This window comes from Apodemus sylvaticus, chromosome 5, assembly GCF_947179515.1.
Source record: "Apodemus sylvaticus chromosome 5, mApoSyl1.1, whole genome shotgun sequence".
Lineage (NCBI taxonomy): Eukaryota > Metazoa > Chordata > Mammalia > Rodentia > Muridae > Apodemus > Apodemus sylvaticus.
This window is the reverse complement of record NC_067476.1, coordinates 14,085,456-14,112,308: the sequence shown is the minus strand read 5'-3', so window position 1 is coordinate 14,112,308 and position 26,853 is coordinate 14,085,456. Positions and strand designations below refer to the sequence as shown.

The 26,853-nt window shown below is 42.6% G+C and overlaps 1 protein-coding gene, 1 long non-coding RNA gene and 1 pseudogene across 2 annotated transcripts; 2 read left to right on the top strand and 1 right to left on the bottom strand.

The window, feature by feature from the left end:
• Positions 1–4,418: 4,418 nt before the first annotated feature.
• Positions 4,419–8,704, bottom strand: LOC127685286 (uncharacterized). The gene is made up of 3 exons (XR_007977812.1): positions 8,384–8,704; positions 6,827–6,931; positions 4,419–4,837 (listed from the first exon to the last, which is right to left on the bottom strand). It is a non-coding gene; the product is annotated as an uncharacterized LOC127685286 (long non-coding RNA).
• Positions 6,275–12,590, top strand: LOC127685285 (complement C5-like; annotated as a pseudogene).
• Positions 12,591–20,175: 7,585 nt separating this feature from the next.
• Positions 20,176–23,494, top strand: LOC127685283 (complement C5a anaphylatoxin-like). Its single transcript, XM_052182291.1, has 3 exons — positions 20,176–20,237; positions 20,941–21,138; positions 23,176–23,494. The coding sequence occupies exons 1-3, from the start codon at positions 20,186–20,188 to the stop codon at positions 23,178–23,180; spliced, it is 255 nt and encodes an 84-aa protein (XP_052038251.1). The 5' UTR covers positions 20,176–20,185; the 3' UTR covers positions 23,181–23,494.
• The last annotated feature ends 3,359 nt before the right edge of the window (positions 23,495–26,853 follow it).

Here is a 26,853-nt window from a genome sequence, read left to right as displayed (position 1 = left end):
ATGAGGCTCTTTCCTACACTAGAACAAACCGGGGAACTGATAGTTTGAACATTCTGCCCTTATTATAAAGGGGATCTCAGGACTGACACCGAAGAGGCCGTAGAGAGAAGGGATGCTTTGTATTTATCCAGCTGACCCTGAGGACTTAGTGCCAGTGTGTGAGAAGTACCCCTCACCATTTTGAAAGCACCTATACGGAGGCATAATTCACATCTACAAATTTCACCTGCTTCCAACACACTGATTCGATACGTTTAGAGTGAAGAACCATCTCAGTGGCTGAGTTCCTTCCTCGTGCTTGCTTGAATCTGGTCTCCATGTATTCACTACCTACCTTTGGTCGCTATAGCTTTAGCTTTGCTGGGCGTTTATTCTAAATGGTTCAAATTTACTACAGATAGTTTAGTAAAGGAAAAACCCCACAGGAATGGGGTCAAGGTTAAGGGATCAAAGCGATGATAAATCACTCACATACTAGGAACCTGATAAAAGGCCCTGATTATATTTGGAGTAAAGGGGAAGGAAGAGGTGACACTGGAACTCTGGGACAGTGGTGTCTGTGAGAGGGACCACTTGAGATAGACAGTGGCCTTTGGCAGACTGTAGACACTGCTACACACTGACCCCACGGAGAGGAGAAGGGAAGGACACCCTGACCTCCTCTCCATCTGTCTTCTGATCTCTAATCAGCTTAACCAAATTGGAAAGCAGAGAGCTAGCGGACCTCTTGCTACTTAAAGAGGGACCATCCCAGAGTAGACCAAAAGTCTAAGCATGAAGGGGCAGATCTAAAACAACCAACACACTCATAAGTTAATTCAACAATTCTGGACACTAGTCTCTACGTTTTTTCTTCTTGAAATGGTCTCTGCTCTTGGCTTCTGCCGAAGTTACTTTTTCCTTGCTGGGACATGACACCATGACTAAGGCATCTTATACAAGTAAGAGTTTATGGAGGGCAGTTTCCGTGGATATGTCCATGACTGTCAAGGCCAGGAGCATGGGAGGAGGAGGCGGGTGCGAGGAACTATAACAGTGAGGTCACAACGTGAAATCCAGCCATGAGGCAGAAACAGAGCTAACTGGAAATGCTATGGGCTTTAGAAACTTCAAAGGGAGCCCTTTGTGACTCGCCTCCCACAAGGCCACACCTCCTAAGCCTTCCCAAACAGTTCCACCAACTGGAGACCAAGTATTCAAACATGTGAGCCTATGAAGGCAGTTTTCATTCAAACCACTATGTTTTCCATAGATACCTTAAAAAGGTTTAGTTTCACTGTTTACATTTATTATCTCTTCAACAGAATCAAACTTGAGGGGAGAATTTGTCATATCACAGTTTCTTTGGTTTTTCAACCTTAACTCTGAGTCAGGATAAAAAGGTATGGAAAATTTGAGGGACAGAAGAAGGCGAGAGGAGCCCTGCACCCTGGAATCCAATACATCTGCACACTAATGAAATGGATGTGTTATTTCACATTAAAATTAGAATTTGGGGGGCCGGAAGATGGGTCAGCTGTTAATGATACTTAATGATCTTGAAGAGGACGTGGTCAGTACCACGTGGCAGACCACAGCCACCTGAAACTCTGGTTCCAGGGAACCCTTCCGAACTCTGAGGCTTCCAGCATGCTTGTAGCTCACATTCAAACATTCACACACACGCACACGCACATGCACATGCTCACGCACACGCACACGCACACTGTAGGGAAAAACAACCGGGCAGGCATACCCATATAGGGATGGCGGACGCCCCGAGTACCTGCTGAGGGAGGCTGCCCGGCTAGGCTAGCGGGGAGGAGGTCCTTGCTCAGAAGGCAGGGCCCCCTCTTGCGCGGCCAGTGGACCTGTAGAGGAAGCCTGACTGGGCAGAAGAGGCTTTCATTCTTTCCGGCAGGCTGGAGATGCTGAGGCCTGCTCCATTGCTCCTACTAGGCGGGTTTTGACAAGAAGAGGCGGCTCATAGTTTCAAAGCTTTATTATAGAAAAGTAGGAAAAGAAAAAGAGATAGAGAAGCAAAGAGAGAAAGAAAAGATAGACGAGTGAGAGCTGGCCATGACCATGTGGAAAGGGGAGAAGAATGGGGAGAGAGGGGGAACAGGGGGACAAGAGGAGGATAAGGGCAAGAGAGAAAAATCAAGAGCTAGGAGGGGCCTGGAATTCCCTTTTATAGTGGGCTGGGTTACCTGGCTGTTGCCAGGTAACTGTGGGGCGGGGAAAACCTGGCTGAAGTCAGGTGACTGTAGGGGTGGAGTCCAGCCAGAACGATGGCCACAGGGTTATGTCCAACAACACACACTATGTGTGTGTGTGTGTGTGTGTACTTTATACACACTATATGTATGTATATAGTGTGTGTATGTATGTATGTATACACAACACACACACATATATACACACACATACCCACACATTGGGGTTTGGATGAGTATTTGATACCACATGTATCATGTATCATCTTCAACATTGCTGATCTTCCCCCAGACGTCAGCAATACAGTAGGGAAGTTCTTCTTTGAAATACCAGTTTTGAGCACACTAAATTTCACATGCTAACTAGATATACAAGTAGTGACTGTGTAAAGCAGTTACAATCATGGTGTTTAAGAGAAAGGTCCAGGAAGTTAAGCGAAGGTTTGTTAGTGTTCATGCATCCTGGTCAAACGTCATCAGATGATGTGACTGCTTGATGAATGCAGATGGAGAATAGGTCTCGTTCACTCCAACATCAGAAAGTGGGGCCTGTAATGGAGATGTGGATTTGGTTGCCATCAGTAGAGAAATGGTATTTGAAATGATGACTTCTCCATGTACAGTAGAGGTTCTCAACCTTCCCAGAGCTGCAACCCTTTAATGCAGTTTCTCATTTGTGGTGACCCCCTAACCATAAAATTATTTTTGTTGCCACTTCGTAATTGTAATTTCACTTGTTATGAATTGTAATGTAAATATGTTTTCCGATGGTCTTAGGAGACCCCTGTGACCTTTAACCCTCAAAGAGGTCACAACCCTCGGGTTGAGAATCACTGATATACGAATTTCAATAGAACTTCCAACAGCTCCCATGAAGCCTGCTGGATTCTGTGTATTTAATAGGAACACAGGCTTCATTCTCCACAAATTCTAAGCTATACACACATCAACCCAGAGACTTTCAACAAGGGGCCTCTCTATCCTCTCTTCTCCTTCAGAAACCTCTGATGGTATGTGCGGATTTTATTACTCTGTAGGTTCTACTGCCATCTAGTGGGTGGAGGCCAGGTTTGCCCAGCATTCCTGCTGTGCCCAGGACAGCTGTCCATAGCAAAACCCCACCAACCAATCATTACCCCTCCCCTGCAGGAGTGCTGCTGTCCAGAAACATTAACTTTACCTGAGCTATTTTTCTTCTATTTGTCACAAGTTGAAAAAAAAAAAAACTTTGAAAGTTGCAATATTTGAGAATGCTAAAGGTTTGTGTGCTAAGTTACATAAGCACTGCAGGGAACAGGGTGAAATTTGACCTGAGGAGTTGTTTGGCTCCCAGTGTTTGAGACTGTGTTTGCTTCACTCCTGGCGATAATGTGAGTCCATGCACAACTGAGACCAGCACACCACAGACACCTTTGAAAGAAGCCTGACATTGTGTTTTTTACGTACGTGGATTGACTTTTGCCCAAATGATGGCAAATGCTCTCTGTTTAAATTAGAGTCACCTTTCAAAACCCAGCTGAACCATCTTACAGGTGTCCTTCTGAGATAATGCACTGGGTGGTCAAGACAAAATTGATCAGTTTACACATGTGGTCAGTGACATGTCACTTGGGGGACACATGTAAGAGACGCCTTCAGAGAATTTTTCACATTGAATGCTGCTCTGCCCTCCTGTATCCCTCTAACAAGTATAAATGTGTTGGTGTAGCCGAGCTGCCCTGAGAGTTGGTGGCCCAGAATCTTCAGCTTCTTAACTGGTGTGGCCCCTGATAGGTTGGCCAGGCTTTGGTGGATAGTCCCACACCCATAAATATATAGACAGCATAAATTAGACCCAGTATGATGCATGCGTGTGTGTTAATGTATATGCAATATATATAATATATATAATAAGGACATGCAGTACAGAATAGGGAGCCTGTCTGGGAGGGGCTGGAAGGGAGGAGAGTGGTGTAAAAATGATTGAAACACATTATTTGTATGTATAAATTCTTAAGGAATGCAAATTAAATAGTGCTGACAGAGCATTGACAAGCAATGGCAGTTTATACAAATATGTTTAGAGACATTTGTCTTCTTGCAAATATCAAATACATAGGGAGATAGAATAATATTAAAAAATAATAACTAAAACACTTTCTTCTGAATATAAAATGTTATGAAAATAGATTTAATTAAAAATCTTAAAGGCAAAATCTTATTTACATATTCATTTATTTCCCAAAAAAATCTGCCAATGGCTTTATTTACATATAAATAACTAGAGTCAGTTACTACAGGAATCTTTCTCTTCACACAGAGAAAGCTGTGAAAATTCACTGAAAGGTATGCATTTTTTAAAGGAAATATATTGTGCCTGAATGAACATCAAGTCCCAGTGTGTGGGTGCAGGAGTTTGTGCATTCCCTGCTAGAGACTAAACTTCGGGGTTACTTAGAGTGTAATGCCACCATCCTCAAGGTGACATGGTCAGCCCATTGTCTCTTCTCTGGGCTGGAAGACTGACAAAGCATTCATTCCCTGTCCCTCCACAGAAGAAGCCGGTTGTTCATAGACTGCAGAATCAAGGACGCCATCACTCAGATGTTCTCTAAGACTGATCGCCTTATTAGCCTTGTCCGATTCAGACCCATGTTCAAATCCTGTCAGCATGAAAATAAATATAAGTAGGTTTCTGTCGATATCAGAAGCAAGTAGAGTTCATCAGATATTATTAAAGTGTGGTGGTTTGAATATGCTTGGCCTATGGGAAGTGGCACTATTAGGAGGTGTGGCCTTGTTAGAGGAAGTGCGTCACTCTGGGCGTGGCCTTTGAGACTCTCCTCCTATTTGCCTGGAAACCAGTCTTCTCTGGTCTGCTTTTGGATCAAGCTGTAGACCTTTTGGCTCCTCGAGCTTCACATCTGCCTGATGAAAATGGGCTGAACCTCAGAACCTGTAAAGCAATCCCAAATAATGTTTGCCTTTACAAGAGTTGCCTTGGTCATGGTGTCTATTCACAGCAGTAAAACCCAAACCAAGATGGAAGGTTTGAAGCTGCCGCATCCCCCAAACACATGTCAAAGGCTTCTTTGCAGCTGATGTGTGGAGCAACAACTTTGGAATTTTGGTTTCTATAAAAACACAGAAATATAAGAATGTGTTTTCGTTTTAATCCCAGATGTGGGATGTGCTTCAGATTGTCCACAGTAACTGACTATCATTTGCCTCGTGCCCTAGCAGAGGCATGGTTTTGCCAGCTACAGTTCCTGCAACTGTGTGACATTTGGAATTCCAGGAACTTTTCAGAGGGTATATAAATGTGAGGACCTCTAGAGGTAGGTTGGTTTTCGTTTGTTAGTAGCTGTGGTGAAAGAAGAAACAAAGGAAAGGAATTAGGAAAGGAATTAGATTCGGTGATTTTCCTAATTGCTCGCTCTCCTCTCTCCTTGTAGCTCTCCTGTATAGTGCTAGTGGGTGAAACCCGGGATGGGGGGGGGGGGAAATAAAGGGCGGGAGAAGGAAGAATCTACAAAGTAGCAAAGACCAGCTCCTTCGTGGGAGCTACTGGATCTCGAGAGCTCCGAACTGTCAATGGGAGAGTTCACTATGGGGGTCATAGTTTGATGGCCTTATGGGAGGTGTAAGGACTTAAGAGATGGTCTTATTTACAGAAGTGGACAACCAGAGACATGATGCCTTTGAAAGGTCTGGTCCTTGTCTGTCGTTGGCTCTCCTGTCAGTTACGAGGTGAGGGTGCTCCAAAGCACACTGCCCACCCACCCTTCCTGTGTGGCTCACTGTGCCTGGGCCAGGAGCAGTGAGGACAAGTGGCCATGGGCGGAGACCCCAAAAACCACGAGTCACATAATTCTCCCTCCTTTAAATTGTTCCAGGTATTTGTCACACGTGTGCTGAGCAGTGCCAGAGCATCAGAGCAAATGACCTGAAGAGCAAGCCAAAGACAGTGACATTCCTGCCTTCTAGCACTGAACCTGTCTCTACAGGGCCAGGCTCCTGTGGCTGAGTCCTTATTTTGCATTAATTAAAGTGTCCTGGTGCAAATTCCTGTACAATAGCTTCTGCCTGTGTTCCTGGCCTTGAAATGTTTTTTTTTTTTTTCTGTTCTGATTTCAGTTGTCTTATGTAGTGATGATCCCTTTCCCTTGTGTTAATAATTAACAGGACCCAGTTGATCCCCAAATTTCATGTTCACTTTACTTAAACGGAAAGTAACTTCAAAGAGGTGACATATATGGTTTTGATACCGTCTCAAGCGATGGGCTTTTGGGGAACACTTCTGTTTTTGATCTTCCTTGAGCCATGTTGGGGACAGGAACAAATGTAAGTGAAGCAAAGCATCTTTGTCGTCTGGTGTGTGCGAGCTCTGATGATTGGCGTTCTTAGACTGTGCGAATCTGACCCCTTTGGCTCCTCTGAGACACCCAGTGTGCAAGCTCATCTGGATGAGAAAGCCCTGCCTACTTACAGTCAGTCAGTGGCTAACGCAAGGCAACTGTTAGACCATCGCTGCCTGTAAGGACAGAGACATCATACTAGTCAACAAAAACTTAACCAAAGACTGCTCTATTGGGAATCAATCACCTCATGGATAAATTATTTGGTTCAATAACTGTCTGTTGAGCACTTACTATGTGGCCCGCAGCGAGGGTGTGACCAGCAAAAGCACTTCCTACAGGGCCGGCAGTGAGGGTGTGACAGGCAGAAGAGCTTTCCTCCAGCTTATATCAGTTAAGCTATAAATTAAAAAGATAACAGTATAACTTAAAAAATATAATAGTATTGGCAGTTGCCTGAAGTAATTCTCAGACTGGGTGATGGGTGCACCCCGATCTGTTGGGGCATTTGAATGACTCAGTGTCTGAGTCCTCTGGGGTTAATATATAATTCTCTTCTATGTAGTCTCTCTCCAGTTTTTCCTATTCAGATTAGATGCTGTTGTGATTTATTATTATTGTCGTTCATTGTTTTTTTTATAAGTTTCCACTTAATAAGATAACTAGGAAAACCATACAATTTAAAATTTGTATTTCAAAGCCAGGCATGGCTGAGTGTGGTGGCACATGCCTTTGAGCCCAGCACTCTGGAGGCAGAGGGAGGACATCTCCTGCATTCAAGGCCAGTCTGATCTGCTAGGCAGATAAACTCTCTCCGGAAAACAGCAACAACAATATGTGTTTCAAAGCTTGCCTTCAATTAGGTTTTGTTTTGTTTTGTATAAATTTCATGCAAAACAAAACTAAGGTGTCTTGTAACCTTGATCCTAATTAAAAACATGAAAACTGGAGTAAAATCCTGCCTCGTTTACTTATAAACGGTTCGGCCTTGATCAAATTACTTTAGCTCCCATGTAGCATAGGGATGATAGCGGTGCCTGGGACATCACCGCTGGCTTTCTGTAGGGAAAGAAAGAGTTCTATAAATTCCTGTCAGATCCTGGAACACGGTAATATTAGGTTACGTGCCGAGCTACTGCGGATTGGCTCACGCTCCGGATTCTGTCCTTCCGTTTGTAGGTGGTCCTCCAGCACATCTGTAGACTTACCTTTACCCGCTGATGTAACTCAGTTCTAAGATCTCTTTCTTTAGACTGTTTTAGAGAGTGCTGTTCTTTCTTGAGTAGTAGCATGCTAATGTTTTATAGACATGTTCTGACTTAGGTCACCACAGAAAAAAGTGACAGAAAAGGCTAGGACTTAACCTTCCTTAGCTGTCAGAAGACAGAGCTGGTGTTCAACGACCAGGGCCCATTTGACATTTTTCTTCACTGGAGAACAGTGACCCACTTACATGGTCTAGTCAGCCTTGTTTTTATGTGTTTTTTGTTTTTACATCGCCATATGCAATGTTAGGTTTTATGGCCTTCTTCAGTCCTCTTCAGGTAGATTAAGCCAGTGACCCATGATTACCAAATTCTTAACTGTGAACCAAATTCCCTGCTCTGTTTTTCAGGACTTAATTTCAAGTTATTTCTTCTTGGAAACTATGTTGAATTTGTCATAGAGCACAAAATGAGTGTAGTTTTCTAATCATGACTGTTAGAAAATATATCTACAGTGAGATGGCCATGAACCATGAACAGGGTTACAAGAATGTGTCCCTGTCTTAGTTACAGTTTCATTAATATGAAAAGACATCATGACCAAGGCAATTCTTACAAAGACAGCATTTAGTTGGGGCTGGCTTACCTGTTCAGATATTCAGTCCATCATCATCATGGCAGGAAACATGGCATCATCCAGGCAGACATGGTGCTGGAGAAGGAGCTGAGAGGGCAACATCTTGTTCCAAAGGCAGACAGGAGGAGGCTGGTATCCTCAGGCAGCTAGAAAGAAACTCACTTGCCCACCCCAACAGTGACACACTTCCTCCAACAAGGCCACACCCACTCCAACGAGGCCACACCTCCTAATAGTGCCACTCCCTGTGGGTCAAGCTTATTCAAACCACCACAGTCACCAAAGCTACTGAGCCTTTTCCTGTTTCAGCAGATACATCATTTCAATCCCAATTGTCTTCCGAGTTGGAGCTCCTGAAAATGTTACCGTCCAAGCCCACGGCCATACTGAGGCATTTGACACAACCATCTCTGTAAAAAGTTATCCTGATGAAAATGTTCTTTACTCTTCGGGCACTGTTAATTTATCACCAGAAAATAAATTCCAAAACACTGCAATCTTAACAGTAAGTATTTGTCTTTCTTTTGAAAATATAAATAGGACTAGAGAGATGGCTCAGTGGTGAAGAGTACTGACTGCTCTCTTCCAGAGAGGTCCTGAGTTCATTTCCCAGCAATCACATGGTAGCTTACAACCATCTGCAATGAGATCGGATGCCCTCTTCTGGTGTGTCTGAAGACAGCTACAGTGTACTCATATACATAAAATAAATAAATAATTCTTTAAAAATAATATGAAATATTTTGGTAATATATATATAGTTTTGAATATTGATAGCATAGAGATCAGACCATTTGTATCAGTTGACATTGTGTAATTATTACATGATCATCATTAACTGATAACAATGAGTCTATCAATGTTCCTTTTTTATATATTTGTTAAATGATTTATTTATTTTTATTTTATGTGCATTAGTGGTTTGCCTGCATGCATTTCTGTGTGAGGTTGTCAGATGTACTGGAACTGGAGCTATAGACAGTTGTGAGCTGCCATGGAGACGCTGAGAATTGAACTTGGATCCTCTGGGTTCAAGTCGGCGCTCTTAACCCCTGAGCTACTTTCAGCACCTGCCCCCAATTCAGTTTTTAAAAGATCTATCTGTATGTCTATCTATCTGTCTATCTATCTATCTATCTATCTATCTATCTATCTATGTGGATGTACCTCCATGAGTTTATGTGTACCCTGTGTGTACGGGTGCCCAGGAAGGTCAGAAAGTGTCAGATGCCCTGGAACTGGAGATTGTGAGCTCCCTGAGAAGGAACAGAACCCCAGGTGCAAAAGCAGCAAGTGCTCTTAGCCGCTGAGCCATCTCTTCAGGCCCTGAGTTAAACAATATTCTAATCAGAATTTTGTTTGCTTTTTGAGCAACACATCCAAAGGTTAACAGTTTTTATTAGAACATAAAACATATCGATGTGGAAACAGCAGAGAAACACAAACACGAATACTTTTCACACTTGTCCAAGCTTCAGCAGTCAATGGTTATATCATAGTGTCTCAAACTAATAAAATTATTGTTCCTTTTTTCTTTAAACAATTCAGGACTTCCTTCCTCTTTCCAGTGATAATGGGGCACTGTGCAGGGGACCAGGGTCTCATGTTAGGCCAGGACTTTAGCACTGAGCTACAGCTGCAGCCCCAGTGAAATGATCGATACTGCAGGGAACAGCTCTCATTGACAATCAGCAAGAGAGACAGCAAGCTTAAGCGAGTGACTTTTTCTTCTATTGCAACATTTCCAGGCAGGGGAAATGCCTGGTCACTGGTCCACTGGTTCACTGGTCAAGCACTCACCTAGCATGCCCGAGGCCCTGGGTTCAAATCCCAGAGCCATGAATATGTTTGGGAAAGTACTTGTAACCCACCTTATTAAATATTCTGATAACAGGAAACCATAAAAATGAGAGAATGTCAGCTTTTGGAGAGGTTCTGTTTCTCCATAGAAACAAACTGATATTTCTCTACAGTGAGAGATCCACCAGGATAGTGAAGCCTATGTTATAAGGGCCCTAAAGCTATAGTTGCACCAGTTTTCTAACATTTTAAAGATTTTATGGTTTTATTTTGATTGTTAATTTTTTTTCTGTATTTGTATGTCTGCATGTGTGCCTGCATGAGTTTGTGTGCATGTGTACATGATGGTCCTCAGATGCTAGACAGCCCGGTCAGATTCCTTGGGAACTGTAGTTACAGGAGGTCGCAAGATGCCTGATGTGGAGGCGGGGAAAGAAAACCCCAGGTCCTACCCAAGAACAGTAGGCACTCCTAACCACTGAGCCATCCCTTGAGTCCTTAGTTTCATTTTTTAAATATCTAAAAAAAAAAAAAAATAGGAGTTCTGTTTAATTTAAGTGTATATATGTGAAATATTTACATATATTTAAAATTAAAAATGATTTTTCACTTCGTTGAAAATAACAAAATGTTAATGCTGTGAATTGTCCATATCTTTTAATCTTTGAAAGTAATATATATGTCTGTGTGTGTGTGTAAAATACATACTATGACTCATAATTGAGAAACATTGCTTGAAATAAGTTCTAACCAGACATAGAAATTCTTCCATTAATGTTCTTGAGAATGAATGTAAAAAACTTTTCCATTACTAGGTCTACAAAAATTTAAAGTTCATTTCCCGCAACTACGGCTTTCTCTAGCCACTCTATTATGAAACATGGCGGCCACAAGCCACATTTGCCTTTAGATTAAAACCAGTTAAATGGCCCAGATGTAATACTTCAATTTCTCGTTGGCATTAGCCATGGTGAGTGCTAGAGTAGCCATGTGTGACAGCTGGCTCCCTTATTGACAGCACAGCAACAGGACATGTTGGCCATTTCCCTCCCTCCATTCCTCCTGTCCTTCCCACCTCTCTCTCCTCCAGACCCACCCCTTCTCCGTTTCCCTTCAGAAAAGTGCAGTCTTCCTAGGGATATCCACTGAATGTGGTATAACAAGCACACTACGTACAAGTCCTCAGATATCAAGGCCAGGAAAGGCAACCTAGTAGGAGGACAGGGGTCCCAAGAGCAGAAAAAGAGTCAGAGACAGCCCCACTCTGCCTTGTAGGAGTCCCCTAAATTATCATAGAAATACCTTTCTTTCATTTGATTATCTATGTTAATATATTCAATCCCTGTGTCACTGAATATAAAAATGATAATGTAATCACATACACAGACTGAAGTGCCTGTGATTGCAGAAGCATGTGAAGTAATGTCAAGTGTCCAAGCTATTGGCCAGGATATTACACAGGGGGATGGAGAAAACAATTCACTCAGAAGCTAATATGTAGTCGTGGCTGTCCTGGAACTCTCTCTGTAGACCAGGCTGGCCTCAAACTCAGAGATCCACCTGACTCTGCCTCCTGAGTATTTGGATCAAAGGTGTGCACCATTACACCTGGCTTGTTATTAGTTGTGTGTGTGTTTTTTTTTTAAATTTCAAGTGTACAGATATTTTGCCTGCATGTATTTTTGGGTACCATTGTGTGCAGTACCCACAGAGGCCAGAAGAGGGCACAGGATCGCCTGAAACTGGAATCAGAGGTGGCTTCTGTAACCATGTGCATGCTGGGAAATGAACCTTTGTCAGTGTATGGAAGATCATATACTGCTTCTAACTGCTCAGCCATCTCTCTAGTCAAGTGAACCTCTTTTTAAAAAAAAATGTTGCAATGCTCAAGCTCAGTTTTGGTCTTAATGAAATTATTATCATTATTTAGGTCAACATACAACATAATACATCCCAGAGCAGAAAAATGTATAGATTTTTACTGTTTCCAAATTTTTGTAAGAATCTCATAGCAGTTGACTTCATAAAATTGATTAACTTTACCCTGTGTTTCCAAACCTTAAATTATCATAGAAATATCTTTCTTTACTTTGATTATCTATGTCAATATATTCAATCCCCATATCACTGAATATAAAGGTCAACTTTACAGTCACACATTCCCCCTGACAGATTTTGTTCTTGTCTTACAGATTCAGGCCGAACAGTTGTCTGAAGGACAAAACTCGTTTTCAAATGTGTATTTGGAAGTCATGTCTAAGCATTTTTCAACATTAGAAATAATGCCGATCATCCATGACAACGGCTCCCTCTACGTTCACACGGACAAGCCCGTGTACACCCCACAACAGCCTGGTAGAGTATATGATGCTTCTCTCAGGGGAGAAAAACTGACACAAATATGTGCAACTTTTAACATCCGGAACTGAGTGGAGACCATTTCTACTTAAGAGAAACTCAATTCTGAATGACGTTTATACTCCCAATAACATTCTCATTTTTAATTTATAGAGGAATTGCTAAATAAATCAAATAATCGATGATCATTTTATCTGCCTTGCTAAAGAAAATTTTCATCAAAAATATGGAAGGCATAATTGCAAATACAATTTTGGCACTGGGAAATGGTTTATCTTAAAATCTTGCTTATTAAACATTGTTGGGGGCTGGAGAGGTGGCTCAGAGGATAAGAGCACTGACTGCTCTTCCAGAGGTCCTGAGTTCAAATCCCAGCAACCACATGGTGGCTCACAACCATCTGTAATGGGATCAGATGCCCTCTTCTGGTGTGTCTGAAGACAGCTACAGTGTACTCAAATAAATGAAATAAATAAATCAAAAACAAAAATTCTTGGATTCAGTAGCCAGTCATGTTAGAAAAAAGAAATCCAAAAGAAGAGGATTGGGTGATTTGCAGGGATTAAAGTACACCATAGAAATGTCTAGATGCTGATTTTCTATGTTTATCCATCTAAGAAAAGGTCTGTCAAGCATGGTTTCATATTTTCAGTGTCACTGTTAGAGGGAACTGGCAGAAGCCATGAACTCTGTGACCGAGGAAAACCTGTCCCCCTTCCCCAAATAACTAAAAATAAGACAAAGAAAAATGTCAACATTGTTTATAAAATAGTCTGCCTTTTTCACCCAGCCCTTGTGATTAGTAGCTTCTAATCCACAGTTACAGATGGATTTCTACAAGACCTGCATCTGACAGGAGGAAGCTGGGACATTTCATTGATGGCACTCTAAGGGAAGGACCAACAGTGGCAGGCAGGACAGACCACCCTGTTTTTCTTTATTCTTGTGCATAGTCGATATCTCCTAATTTTGATGGATCCTGATGATGTCAGCAGTGGGGCAAAGACCTAGGTAGGGTGAGGAAGTTGCCAGCAGCTTAGCCCGAGTGCCATTGCCAGAACTGCTGCTCTGGCCCCAACAAGATGGTTTGGTATATGAGACAGTAACATCTGCCCATAAGAATACTCTAAAGGCCTTTATCCAATTGATGTTTGCAGTGTGAGGATACATGAGGCAGTATCAGCCTAAGCATCTTTGAATAAAGACTTAAGTCTCAGGGCTGGAGAGATGCCTTAGTGGTTAAGAGCATGGGATGCTCTTCCAAAGGACCAGGTTCAATTCCCAGCTCACTACTGTCTGTAACTCCAGTTCCAGGGGATCTGACTCCTTCTCATAGACATGCATGTAGGCAAAACACTAATGTACGTAAAATAAAAATGGATACATGACTTTAAAAAAAAAAAGACTTGAGTCTCCAAGGCTTCCTAGGATAAAAGACCTTAGAATATTTTTGCGAGTCCTTCAGTTCTACATAGCCTGTGTGTAGTAACCCCTCTTATAGTGGGCCAGATCCATGGGGCGGGGCATACCTGGCTGTTGCCAGGTAGATGTGGGGTGGAGCTTACACAAAACACCAACACCGTGCCCCAGCCTCTTTCTCAGCCTCCTTATCGACCATGCTTGCCTCCTCTAACTATGCACTCAAGTCAAACTGACCTCAGCTCAATTGTGTTTGCCGCCATTTTCTCATCCATATGGAAGTGGTGCAATGTGTTGTCACCTCTGCGTAGAACATTCTCAACCCATCCTTTGCCTCAGTTACCTCCTGCTGGTACCATCTTATAGACAGATCCCTGAGGGACCCTGTAATTATAGCTTGCCCTGCCACCCTCCCCACCCGACCCCCTCTCACATCTTCACACACACTGTCACCCAGGGCCTCCTACATCCCAGGAAAGTGTCCCATCACTGAGGCACAACTTACTCAGTCTTCTCTTGTTCTCTCAAAAGCCACAGTGTCCTCTGCAGCACCCCACGCACCTGGAAATTCACGCAATTGTATTTCCCCTCTCCTACACAATGTTAGAAGACATCCATACCTGACTGGTTTTACTGTTCTGATTTCACTGTCTGGCACTCAGAAGGCATTTTAATAAGTCACATCATCAACATATAGAGTTTATTGATCTTGTCTCTGATACTCTAATATTAATATTCTAAGTTAACAAAAAGCTAGGTTAGAAACTATGCAAATGATAATCATTGAAATAATAATGGTAATGTAAACATCTGTTACTTCTTTTGTGCTGAGTCACGTGGAAACTGTTTCTCTGTATCTGTGAGGACCCACAGTGAGGCAATGTTCCTGTTTTACTAATTAGCTACAATGTAAAGGTCAAGCTAACCCTGACCAGAGGAAGCCGGTAGTGAGAGGAGACCACAGATCAGAACTTCAGGACCTGTGGTCTTAGCTTTTGCCACATGCTGATAACAGTTCTTCCTTAATAAATGGACAGGGAATGTGGCTTTGTCCCCACTCAGGAGGGGGAATTTGAGGCGGAGGACATGGATGGAAGATTTAACTTGTTTCCTTGGTGAAATTAGTTTTAATGGGACTTCTTATAGAGCTTACTCAGTACCAGCAAAGAGTGGAAAATGGCTTTGGGTTTATGGTACTATTTCTATTTCTATTTCTCTCTCTCTCTCTCTCTCTCTCTCTCTCTCTGTGTGTGTGTGTGTGTGTGTGTGTGTGTGTGTGTGTGTGTGTATGTGTATCATGACTTGGCTGTGAAATGGTTTGAAAACCCTTGAAGAATGTAACTGTGTCACTGTGACCCCAAAAAGGCTGAGGTACTCCACTATGTAGTTTTGCATTTTGGGCAACCACATTACTGAGATTTCAGAAGCATTCTGCCTTCTGGTCCACAATGTGCCCTGGATCATAGGTAGAGGATTGTGTTTTAGATGCACCATTCGGTACTAGGATCCCATGGTCCTGTAATCTCTGAGCAGTTGATATACCAACATAGATGAGGGGATTTTAAAAGGCCTCAGCTCTAGATGAAGGACTATAAGCAGTCAGCCAATGGCTGATGAGATCAGGAGAGTAAGCTTTATCCAAGGATGAACACCCCCCACCCCATAGCTGATCCAATCCTGGGTAGTCAGTCCTAAACATGTGTATAGAAGCGACATAGTAGTGTGAGTGTTTCTGTGTGTGTGTGTGTGTGTATGTGTAATAGGAAGGGGTAGAAATGATGCACTTATAGCACTCATGTTTGCAATTATCAAAAAATCAAAATGTTAAGGAAATATTGAGCACAATAAACAAATACAAAGAAGATTCATAAAGGACTCAAAGTCACACTTGTAAAGATCAAATACTGCAGTGTCAGAGATAAAAATATGCCAGTGTTCCACTCATGATTTTTTCTGTGAGCCTATCCTTAAAGTCCAAAAATAAGCAAGCAAATTTTAAAAAATGAGCTTTGCTACACATAATTAAATTTAAATAGTAGAAGGCCTGGTAGGGTATTGGGGTGTGGCTATAATCCCAGAACATGGAAGACTTATGGGAGGGTTATGAATCATGGGCTAACCTGGGCTACTCAGCAAGCAAACAAAGGTTTAGTGATGCATTTCTGAGACAGAGTGCTTGCCTAGCGTGGTCAAGGACACTAGCAGTTCTGAGACATCACTGCTAATTCTTTTAAAGAGGAAAGGATAATCATAGCACAAATCTAACACAATCACACAGTCACGGAGACTTTGCAGGAAGAGCTAATTTGGAGCCTTGCTAGTTTTCATAATTGGGAGGGTGCATGCTATCTGAACCAAACTCCCAATTTCCCAGTAAATTCTTCAGTCCTAAGTAAGGGAAGATAGAATTGGATGCTTTCATATAACTCACAGTAGATCTCTCTCTCTCTCTTTTATTATTATGAAATTCCTGCTAAATGGTGGCTCAATTACAGATATAATAATAACAGATATAATTTTCTACCATACACAGGTTCTCAGCAAGTTTTACATAAGTATTTTCATAAAATAAACTCTTATTCTGTAGAAGTAACTCATAAGGATTTGCTTTAAAATGAAAGAATCTTTAGTAATGTATATGCTTACCAATATGTTTTTATCTAGAGATTATACAGCTCTTAATGAGATTTATCTCATTAAAGATGTTTAAAATATCTATTATTTTATTCATCCTGGAGAGTGCCACCCAGTGTATTTTAGATCATTTTCACCCTGAAGGTGTTGGTTTCAAAACTTAGATTAGGGTTTTGACGATATCCCTTATTCCTGCAGTGACGGTCGGCGTTTACTCAGTGGGTGATGCCTTAGAGCTGGTCACCAGGGAAGCAGTCGTAACTTTCATAGTAAGTATTTACTCGGATCTCATGGCCCTTTGCTCACAGATGTACGGACTGAGCTGGGCTGTTGTCATGGGAGAGCCCTCTCTTGCAGGGCGTGCTGGGAGAACTGACTCTTCACAAATGCTCGACTGCCCTTCTGTTTTCCCATCCAGAGTTGAAGCCACATCCAGTGTGGGCTTCTTTCAACTCTTGCTTCCAGAATTGTGGGACAAAATAAATCTCTATTCTTTAAATCTTACCTGGCACCAAATATTCATTAATAACAACAACAACAACAAAATGCACTAAGGTAAGGGTGGATTTTCTTGTTTTGTTTTGTTTCTCCACAGGACCCTGAAGGATCTGAAGTTGGCATAATAGAGGGAAATAATCACACTGGGAGCGTTTCTTTTCCCGACTTTGAGATTCCTTCTAATCCCAAGTATGTAAAACTTTTCTGACAAACACACCTGGAGCTTCTGTTGACAGGCAGAGGTAATTCAGTGGAGCCTTCTATGCTGACAAAGGACAACACAGATGTGGACATGTGAAACCTCCCACAGTATTGTAGCACTTAGGCCAATTCTTGACAAAACAAAAATGAATCCCAGATACTATAGCACAGCTCCAACGAACCAGAAGTCTCAGCCACCCAGGATACTAAAGGAAGAGGATCATTTGAATGCAGGCTTTACCAGCCAGTTTGGGGAGCATAGCAAAACCTTATTTCAATAAATGAACACATACACACACACACACACACACATGCATGCATACATACATGAAAGTTCCCAATTTTTGCCATCTATTCTTTTTATAGAGAGAGCAATAAAAGTTTAGAAGAAAAAAAACTCTTTAAGTAATCCTTTTTGATTTTTCAACAAAACCATCAAGAGCTGCCACTAAAGGAACCTAACAGAGTGTCCCTCTGTAGGCCAGTGGTGGGTTGGTTGCAGCCTAGCAGAAGGGCACTTTTGCGTAGACAGTGCAGAGATTTGGTTTAATAGAAACATGCGTGTGTGTCAGTGTGAAATTTTGTGTTGGACTCATATGCAAGGATTTAAGACCATCTTCATACAGGAGCTAATGAAATATGATCACGCCTGGTGTGTGTAAACCACAATAAAAGAGCGAGATCCCAAATAGAAATCAAGCGTGCACGACCCCTGCTCTCAAGGAACACAGAGCAGGATGTAAGGCCAGGGCAGTGAGAAGTGCATGACATAAACTTAGAGCAGAGCCACTTCACGGTCCCTTTCCCTCTGTCCTCTCTAGAGGACTCTGTGTAGTGTCATTTCGAAAACATTTTTCCTAAACACATGGACTAGGTTGGGAGGTTAAAATAATCTGGGGGGTTTAAAATTATAGAATTCCTTTAACTACCACAGATTCCCCAATGCACAATGAAGTTTGTTATATAATTCTATTCTTACTTCCAAGATTTCTCCTCATGCCCTCGTCCCTTAGCAGATGACTGGAAGCCACCATGGCTACACTCTCCTGCCTCAGCAGCTTGGCACCTATTGTCCTCTTTGCACAAAATGCACCGTCTCTTACACTAGCTCTCACAGTTCTTCTCTTGAGGATGTGGGGAAACAAAACTTTGCACAAATACCATCCCTGGTGTGATGTAATGTCCCCATAACTCTTCACCTCCAAGTCCTGTGTCTTGTGTATGTTTTCTCTCTCTCTCTCTCTCCCTCTCTCCCTCTCCCTCTCCCTCTCCCTCTCCCTCTCCATCTCCCTCTCCCTCTCCCTCTCCATCTCCCCCCCTCCTTATCATCCCCTGCTCCTCCCCCACCAACACTAGACTGTAAACTTCCTAAGGACAAGGCCTTTCTCTGTGTTGTTCATTTTACCTCAGTAACTCAGCATCATAGGGACTTGGTTAAGTTCTTGTGGAACTGCTGATGGTCGTCATGGCAACCCTGATGTTCGCCTTCATTGACCCCATCATCTGTCTGCAGGGTAGACGGTATTCTTCTTGTTTCCCATGTGAGATGGACTAACTTGTCAGAATCAAACGTACTAGGACAAATATGTGTGTCTGCTCTGACATCTGCGCCACCTCCATCCAGTGCATGTCTGATCTCAGTGACGTGCTCACTAAACAGTTCTGAGTGAAGGGTGCTGGCCAGGTTACTTACTCTTTAAACAAGCTGTACTTGGTTTCCAGATAGAAGTTTGTTCATATGAGGTATGAATTTCATCACTGGCATGGTGTCTTTCTGGAGACATTATTATCAATGTTTTGCTAAATTGTGAATTTAACTTATACACTTTTGGCTTAAGTAAATTCTGAAATTGTTATCAGTTCTCAAAACAAAATTGCTATATTAAAATGAAATATGTAGGAAAGAATACAATATGAAAAACTAATTGTTAAACAATCTGTTATCTTTAAAATGTTCAATTATGTCTACTTATTGTTTAAAAACCTTTTCTCCAAACTTTTACTTAGGGAGTGTGTGTGTGTGTGTGTGTGTGTATGCACTCACACATGCAAACACTTGTGCACACATGCCTGCAATCACGAACATATATTCTCACCTCCTCAAATAGAAACTGTTAGATTGACTATTGGTAACCAAACTATCTGGTACCCCCTGTGATGTCAAACATTTGACTTTCACAGACATGGCAGATGGACGGTCAAGGCTAAGTACAGAGACGATGCTTCAACAACTGGGACTACATACTTTAAAGTTAAAGAACATGGTAAACCTCATAGATTCGTTTTTCCACCCCATTAATCCTTCTCGGTAATGTAATTGATACAAACCCCTCCCGGTGCAGATAGTGCACCCTGCCTGGGTGACAGGAGGTGGTGGCTGGGTCTAGGGCAGTTAACGGTTGTTACAGCTTGTTAGAGGCTCACCACGATGTAGAATATTGTCGTGGGACTCTTTTAGGAAGATTTGATGTCTTCCCCACTTCCTTCTCTCCCTCACAGATAAAGTTTACAGAACAAGTATCATGGCCACAATTCATCTGCAACCTGCGGTGGAAAAGCGAGGTACTCTGACACTGAGGTGACTGTTCAGGAGTCTGCAGCCAGCTTGCCTGCTGGCCCCAAGGAAGCCAGCCTTTGTAGATCCATGTTCTTCTTAATAGATGTGGTGCAGTCCTCAGGGGAGCCTGGTTTCCTGAGACCTTTCTAGGTTTATGGTTTTAGGGAAAATAAACAATTATGCACGAGTTAAGTAGTTACATAAACAGATGATTAACTCCAAGTTGATCAGAGTGTTGAGAGTTGATCCTGTGGGGAACAAGATCAATTTCTAAGCAATATACAACACTGACCCTGAACGCTCCTACCCCATTCATTCTTTCCTACACAGAGGAAGCACATGACATGTGTCACCACCTGCCAAGAGAGTGTGTGAAACAGAAGATAGAAGAACAAGGTACTGTGCACACTCAGTGAAGCCGTAAACCACTGAGATTACAGCATTCAAAGGGCAGGGAAAAATAAGACATGGGGTTTCCCCAGTTAAAATGCAGTGGGTGGGCCGGGCGGTGGTGGTGCCCACCTGTAATCCCAGAACTCTGGGAGGCAGGCGGATTTTTCTGAGTTTGAGGCCAGCCTGGCCTACAGAGTGAGTTCCAGGACAGCCAGGACTATACAGAGAAACCCTGTCTCGAAAAAAATGCAGTGGATAGGAAAAGGGCAGATGTAAAGGATTAGTTCACCCCTGAAAACATTCATGAAAGTAAATTCAGGATTTTATTGGCCATATCCTTAACCTGAAACAGTTCTCTCTTCCTTTCATGCCTAAAACTATCTACAAGACTTGTTTTCCACAAAGACATTTGGGGAGGGAGGCTTTGATGGCAGAGAAAATGGCAGTAAGATTCTCAGGCCCTAGCTGGGCGGTGGTGGCGCACGCCTTTAATCCCAGCATTGGGAGGCAGAGGCAGGCAGATTTCTGACTTCGAGGCCAGCCTGGTCTACAGAGTGAGTTCCAGGATAGCTAGGGCTACACAGAGAAACCCTGTCTTGAAAATAAATAAACAAACAAATAAATAAATAAATAAATAAATAGGTTCTCAGGCCCTGATGTGTCATGCACACTGGTGATACAGATGTGTGTGTTGCCACCATTTCAGCTTCTAAATACAAGCATGCAGTGATCAAGAAATGCTGTTATGATGGGGCCAGACAGTACCTACATGAGACCTGTGAGCAGCGGGCTGCCCGCGTGAAGATAGGCCCGCTCTGTGTTAAAGCCTTCGCTCTCTGCTGTACCATGGCCCAGGAGATCCTAGACAACAGCACCTTTAAGCACATCCATTTGTCACATCATCGTAAGTATGACATTTTCTATCAGAACCTTGCCAAAGAAGGGTAATTTCTAAGAAAAGCAGTTTTCTATTTTTCCCCAGCTTTCTCTTACTTACTTTATTTTTTAAATTGGTTATTTTATTTATTTACATCTCAAGTGTTACCCCCCTTCTCAGTTTCCCCTCCACAAACTCCCTATTCCCTTCTCCTCCCCCTGCTCCTGTGAGGGGCTCCCCCACCCACTCACCAACTCCTGCTTCAGTGTGCTGCCCTGGGGAAGAGGTTTGCTCCTGCTACAGCATTCCTTAGGGACCCATAGCTCTCTGTGTAGAGTTGAGGCCTCGTGGTCTTCCCTCCACTCTAACATGTCTACTGCTGTGTCCGTGCCCAGCTCACATTTGGGTGGACATGTGGGTGAGACTGTATGATACAACTTATGACATTGCCAGGAGACATAGTCTCACAGCCAAACCCTTGATCTTCTGCCTCACAACTGCCTATGACTCCGTAAGATCAAACCCTCTTCTGGCCACCAAGAGCACCTACTCATGCGCCCAGACTCACCCACAGACGCACAAACATGTGCATGCTTAAAACAAAAGAAATCTTTAAAGAGAGAACAGAAGGGTGCATATAAGCCTTTGGAGTATTGGGAATATTAAGTATTTCCTGTATAGCACTTCACTTTTGACTTCCCATATAACCTATTGTGTACAGTGTGCCCTCAGGAGCACAGGTGAGGAGACTGGTTAGAAACTGGTGAAGCAGGTGGTATATCTAACCTACACTGCTCTGACCTACTCTGTGTTTGTTATATGGGCAGAACAGAGCAAAAATGAATTGCTATAAAAAAGGTGTTGGTAAATTTTCAGGAAACTGAATTGTAATTGTTACCTCAAAGGCTCAGGCTATATAGACACACACACACACACACACACACACACACACTCAAAGTACAATTCTTAGGTTTGGTTAAGAGGAGTTTTGAAATGCTGAGAAACAACATTCCAAACCACTGAAACAAATAGGCCTTTTCTCCCAGGTGAGTGGGTATAACCCTTAATTGGTACCAATATTGATACAAGCAAACCAGGTGAAACTATCATATAACATTGGAAAAATTGGATATTTACTAGATGATTTACCTGGTTACTCAGCTGACATTAAATAGCACTTAAGGATCAACTATTTTGAGGAAATACTTGGAACAAACTCTAGATTCATAATAACCTCTTCTAGGAAGATAATCATCAAAGATAAGCAGAGTCGGAAGGTATGGCCAACCAATGACTGACTAAAATTGAGACCCATCCCATGGGCAAGAACCAATCCCTGGCACTACTAACAATACTCTGTTATGACTGCAGACAGATTTTAGCATAACTGTCCTCTGAGAGGCTCCACCCAGCAGCCACTGGAAAGAGATGCAGAGACCCACAGCCAAACACTAGATGGAGCTAGGGGAGTCTCATGGAAGAGCTGGGGAAGAACTGAGGTACCTGAAGGGAACAGGGACTCCACAGGAAGACCAACAGAGTCAACTGACCTGGACCCTTGGGGGTTCCCAGAGCCTGAATTACCAACCAAAGAACAAGGACTGACTGGACCCCAACCTCCTGCACATATGTAGAATATGAGCAGCTTAGTCTTTATGCTGGTTTCCCAACAACTAACTGGAGAAGCTGTCCCTGAATCTGTTGCCTGCCTGCCTGCCTGTGGATCCTGTTCCCCTAAATGATCTGCCTTGTCTGCTCTCAGTGAGAGAGGATCCACTTAGTCCTGCAGGGACTTGATGTGTGTGTGGGTGTACAGAGCCATATTGGGGCAGTCATGCAAATGGTTTGAGTTTGACATTGGTCAAGGACAATCCCTGGCTTCGGGCAGGAATCTGCCATGAGGACATGATAGGGAAGTAGGTTAAAGCAGGAATTTTTATCCTTGGGTGGAGTGCTAAGAGTGTACTGGACTATGGTCAAGGTTAACTTCTCCCAGATAACCAGGATCCTGCTCCACCTAGGGTGGAGTGCTCAAAGTAAAGGTTAAGTTCATTGTTCCTCCAGGTTGAGGAATTCCTGAATTAAGCAGGTGACCCACCCAGCTGCCGGAGCAGTCAAGACAAGGACCTCCAAGAGAAGCTAGACAACTTCCACCGGAACTCAGCCTGGAGTTTGAGGGGGAAGGGTTTGCCCAAACTGTTAAAAGGTCTGGCGCCATTAAAGTTTCCGGCCTTGATCAGTGAAATGTTGTCTTGGCCCTTCTTCTTTTCACCCCTTCCTCATCCATCCCTCAACTTCTGTTCCAGCAACCCAGTTCATAATAGCTGCAGGCAGCTAAGGAATACAACATGTGGGTAACACCCAAGGTGTGGTCCTGCTTCACAAAGAAGGGGAGGGTGGAATGGGGGGAAGATCTGCATGAGGGGGTACTGGGAGGAGATGGGGAGTTGATATTGAGATGTAAAGTGAATAAATACATTTAATTAGAGACAAATATGACATTGAAGAAATATTATTTTTATTGGCTTCTATAAGTGAGGCTTCAGTCTAATCTTGTATTTATTTGATGTTTCAAATGTTAATGCATGTTGATGGTTTTAACTTTTCATTGGAGCTGAATAATACGTCAGCAAAGGATTTGTTTTCTCTACACTGCGGCCATTGGTTCTAGGCAGGAGCTCCGACTGCTATATTGGAGAAGACAGCCTCTTTGTCAAACGCTATGGGAGAACCAGTATGTCACGGGGAAGAGTGAATCTAGATTTCCTGGCACAGAAACCAAGTCAGACTTGAACGGTTGTAACATTCCAGTGCAAACATAAAGGAGAAGCCAAATCTAGAGAGAGGCAAGGACTTTCTGAATAGAAAACAAGAGCAAGCATTGACAAATGGGCTTGCAGGAGATGAGAAGCCTGTACAGCAGGCTTGGGATGCAACTCCAGGGGCAAAGGCACTTGGGTCTAAATCTCTAGTGCTCAAGGTCTTGGTTTTTCTCTTTTGGGGATTTTGGACTTGTTTGTTTGTTTGTTTGTTTTCATTTTTAAAGCCAGGTGTGTTACATATGTATGTAATGCCAGTGTTAAGAGTTGTGGCAGATCCCACTGTCCAGCCAGCCATGTGGAAATACCAAGCTTCCTATAATAATGAAATATCAAGCCTCCCAATAATGACACTGAGACTTATATTTATTTCTGAATGCCTAGGCCTTACAGCTTACGCTTGTTCCCATATTCCTTGTATAACTTAATAACACGTTTATAATAATCTATCTTTGCAATGTGGCCTGTTATCTTGTATTTGGTCCCCATATTTCTGACTTCCTCTGACTGGCAAATCTCACCAGCCTGATTTGCTCTGAGTTCCTGTATCTGCCGGAAGTCCCGCCTTTCATTTCCTGCCTCAGCTACAGGCCATTAACTCTTTTTAAAGCCAATCACAAGGTGAAGGAGAAGAATGTTTACCAAACACTGAAATGGGTGATGCTTCATAAAAATAGCATTGTACCTATTTCCGGTCAGCATTGAGCTTTCTGCTGGTACAGAAATCAACATTTGGATAATACAAAGACAGCCTTTACACAGGGCCCAAGAAGAGCTTCCAGTTCAGTGAGAGCCTCTGCCTCAAGGCAGAACACAATAGAAGGGAGCTGTCATCTTACTCTGTCCACCCCATGTGTGTCCATAAGCAGGTGCATTCCTCATGCATTCATACATAACACACATGTTCATGCACCAAAAACACAATACAAAGCAACAAAAAAATAAACATTGTACAGGCAAGTAAACAGCAGACTGAAGAGGCATCATATGGAAAGGAGAAAATCCTCGCCATCCATTAATCTCACAGGGAAGTAATAGAATATATAAAGAGCTAAAAATAAATGTCAAACAATCCAACCAACAAAGGAGCAAATGAGTTGGATACACCTTCCTTATTATTATTGATGATGATGATGACGATGATTTTGATTTGTGTTTTCGAGACAGGGATTCTCTCTGTGGCCCTGGCTGTCCTGGAACTCACCCTATAGTCCATGCTGGCCTGGAACTCAGATCTCCAACTGCCTCTGTCTCCTGAGTGTAGAATTAAAAGTGTGCACCACCATCACCCAGTCGGGTATGACTTTCAAAATAAATACAAATGCTAAAAAGTACTTGAGAACATATTCATCACTGTTGTGTGGCATCCTGAAAAGTCACAAAATATCGACTTACCCAGATTTAATATCCATGAGAGATCGAAGAAACAATTCTACTCAAGTCTAGCTTGGCAAACTGCAGAGTTCATTGGGGTTAAAAAGAGCCTGAGGCAACCAAATCAATAAAGACCCACTTTTATGTGAGTAAAGAATCAGGAAAGCTGCATCCTTGGAATGTCTGGCCAAAGCTCCAGGCAGCTCAAATGTCAGTCTCTTTCCTCTAGCAAATATATGTTGCTTACAAAAACTCCAGTATGGATCCAGTGCGTCTGGTAGCTTCCAGGGCTTTCTCAGCCTCGTTTCATGAGCTTCCCGAGCCTCTTGAGTTTCCTTAGCTGTTGAGTCTTATTAGTTGTCCACTTATCTCCAGAATGATTCCATTAGGAAGAAATGGCTGCAATAGCCACCATCTTGAGGCCTCAGGGAAGCAAAAACCAAAACCAAAGGTTTTGATTTCACCAATCAGAGTGGCCATCACACAAAAAATTTCTGATGAGGCTATGGGGGGAAGGAAATCAGTATCAAAATTTCTTGAAAAATAGGTCTGCCATATCATCTTACCAATCCTGCATATGAACCCCCAAAATTCAAGTCAACATATGATACAGATAATTGCAAACCAAAGTTTATTGTAGCAATATTTAAAAACAGTTGATTTAGGGGATCAGCCTGAGAGCCCAGAGCTGGATAAAGGATAAAGAAAATGAGGTATATGGATAAAATGGGGTTTTATTCAGACATAAAGAAAGATAGAATTGGGGCTGGAGAGGTAGTTCCATGGTTAAGAGTGGATACTGCTGTGCAGAGGAGCCAAGTTTGGTTCTCAGCACCAACATGGAAGCTCAAACCACCTGTAACTCCAACTTCATGCAGGCAAATAGATGTGTGTGCACATACATACATACATACACACACACATACATACACAAAGACAAATACTGAAAAAGCACAACAAAATTATATTATTTGAATAAAAATGGATGAGATGGGATATCAACACGTTAAATGGAAAAAGCAAGTCTCAGGAAAACAAAAGTATGCTTTCTGTAATATTTTGTGTCCGGTGCCTTAGTTGCTTTTCTATTGCCATGACAAACACCATAACAAAGGCAAGTTATGAAAGAACTTCATCTGGGTATGACAGCTCCAGAGGGTTAGAGTCCTTGACCAACACGGTTAGGAACATGGCAGCCAGAATGCAGGCACGGCACTGGAGCAATATCTGAGAGCTCATATCTGATCCACAAACAGAAGCCAGAGGGAGAGAGAGCTAACTGGGAAGGGTGTGGGCTTTTGAAACCTCAAGGCCTACGCCTAATGACATGCTTCTTCGAACAAGACTACACCCCCTAATTCTTCCCAAAGAGCTCCACCCCCTTGGAACCAAGCATTCAATATACAATCTGACGGGGGCCATTTTCCTTTAAATCAGCACAATCAGGAATATTAAAAAAAACATAAAGGTAAAAAGGGAATGGTCTGGGGAGAAAAAGTGCTCTGCAGGAAAGGGAATTCTGACAAGAGAGGTAATTATTATTTTTTTC

What these genes read in the sequence shown, in the direction of transcription:
- LOC127685283 (XM_052182291.1), top strand. Translation starts at nt 20,186, where the DNA reads ATGTGTCACCACCTGCCAAGAGAGTGTGTGAAACAGAAGATAGAAGAA. An exon ending in ACAGAAGATAGAAGAACAAG is followed by an intron (nt 20,238 to 20,940) that starts GTACTGTGCACA and finishes CCACCATTTCAG; the next exon opens with CTTCTAAATACAAGCATGCA.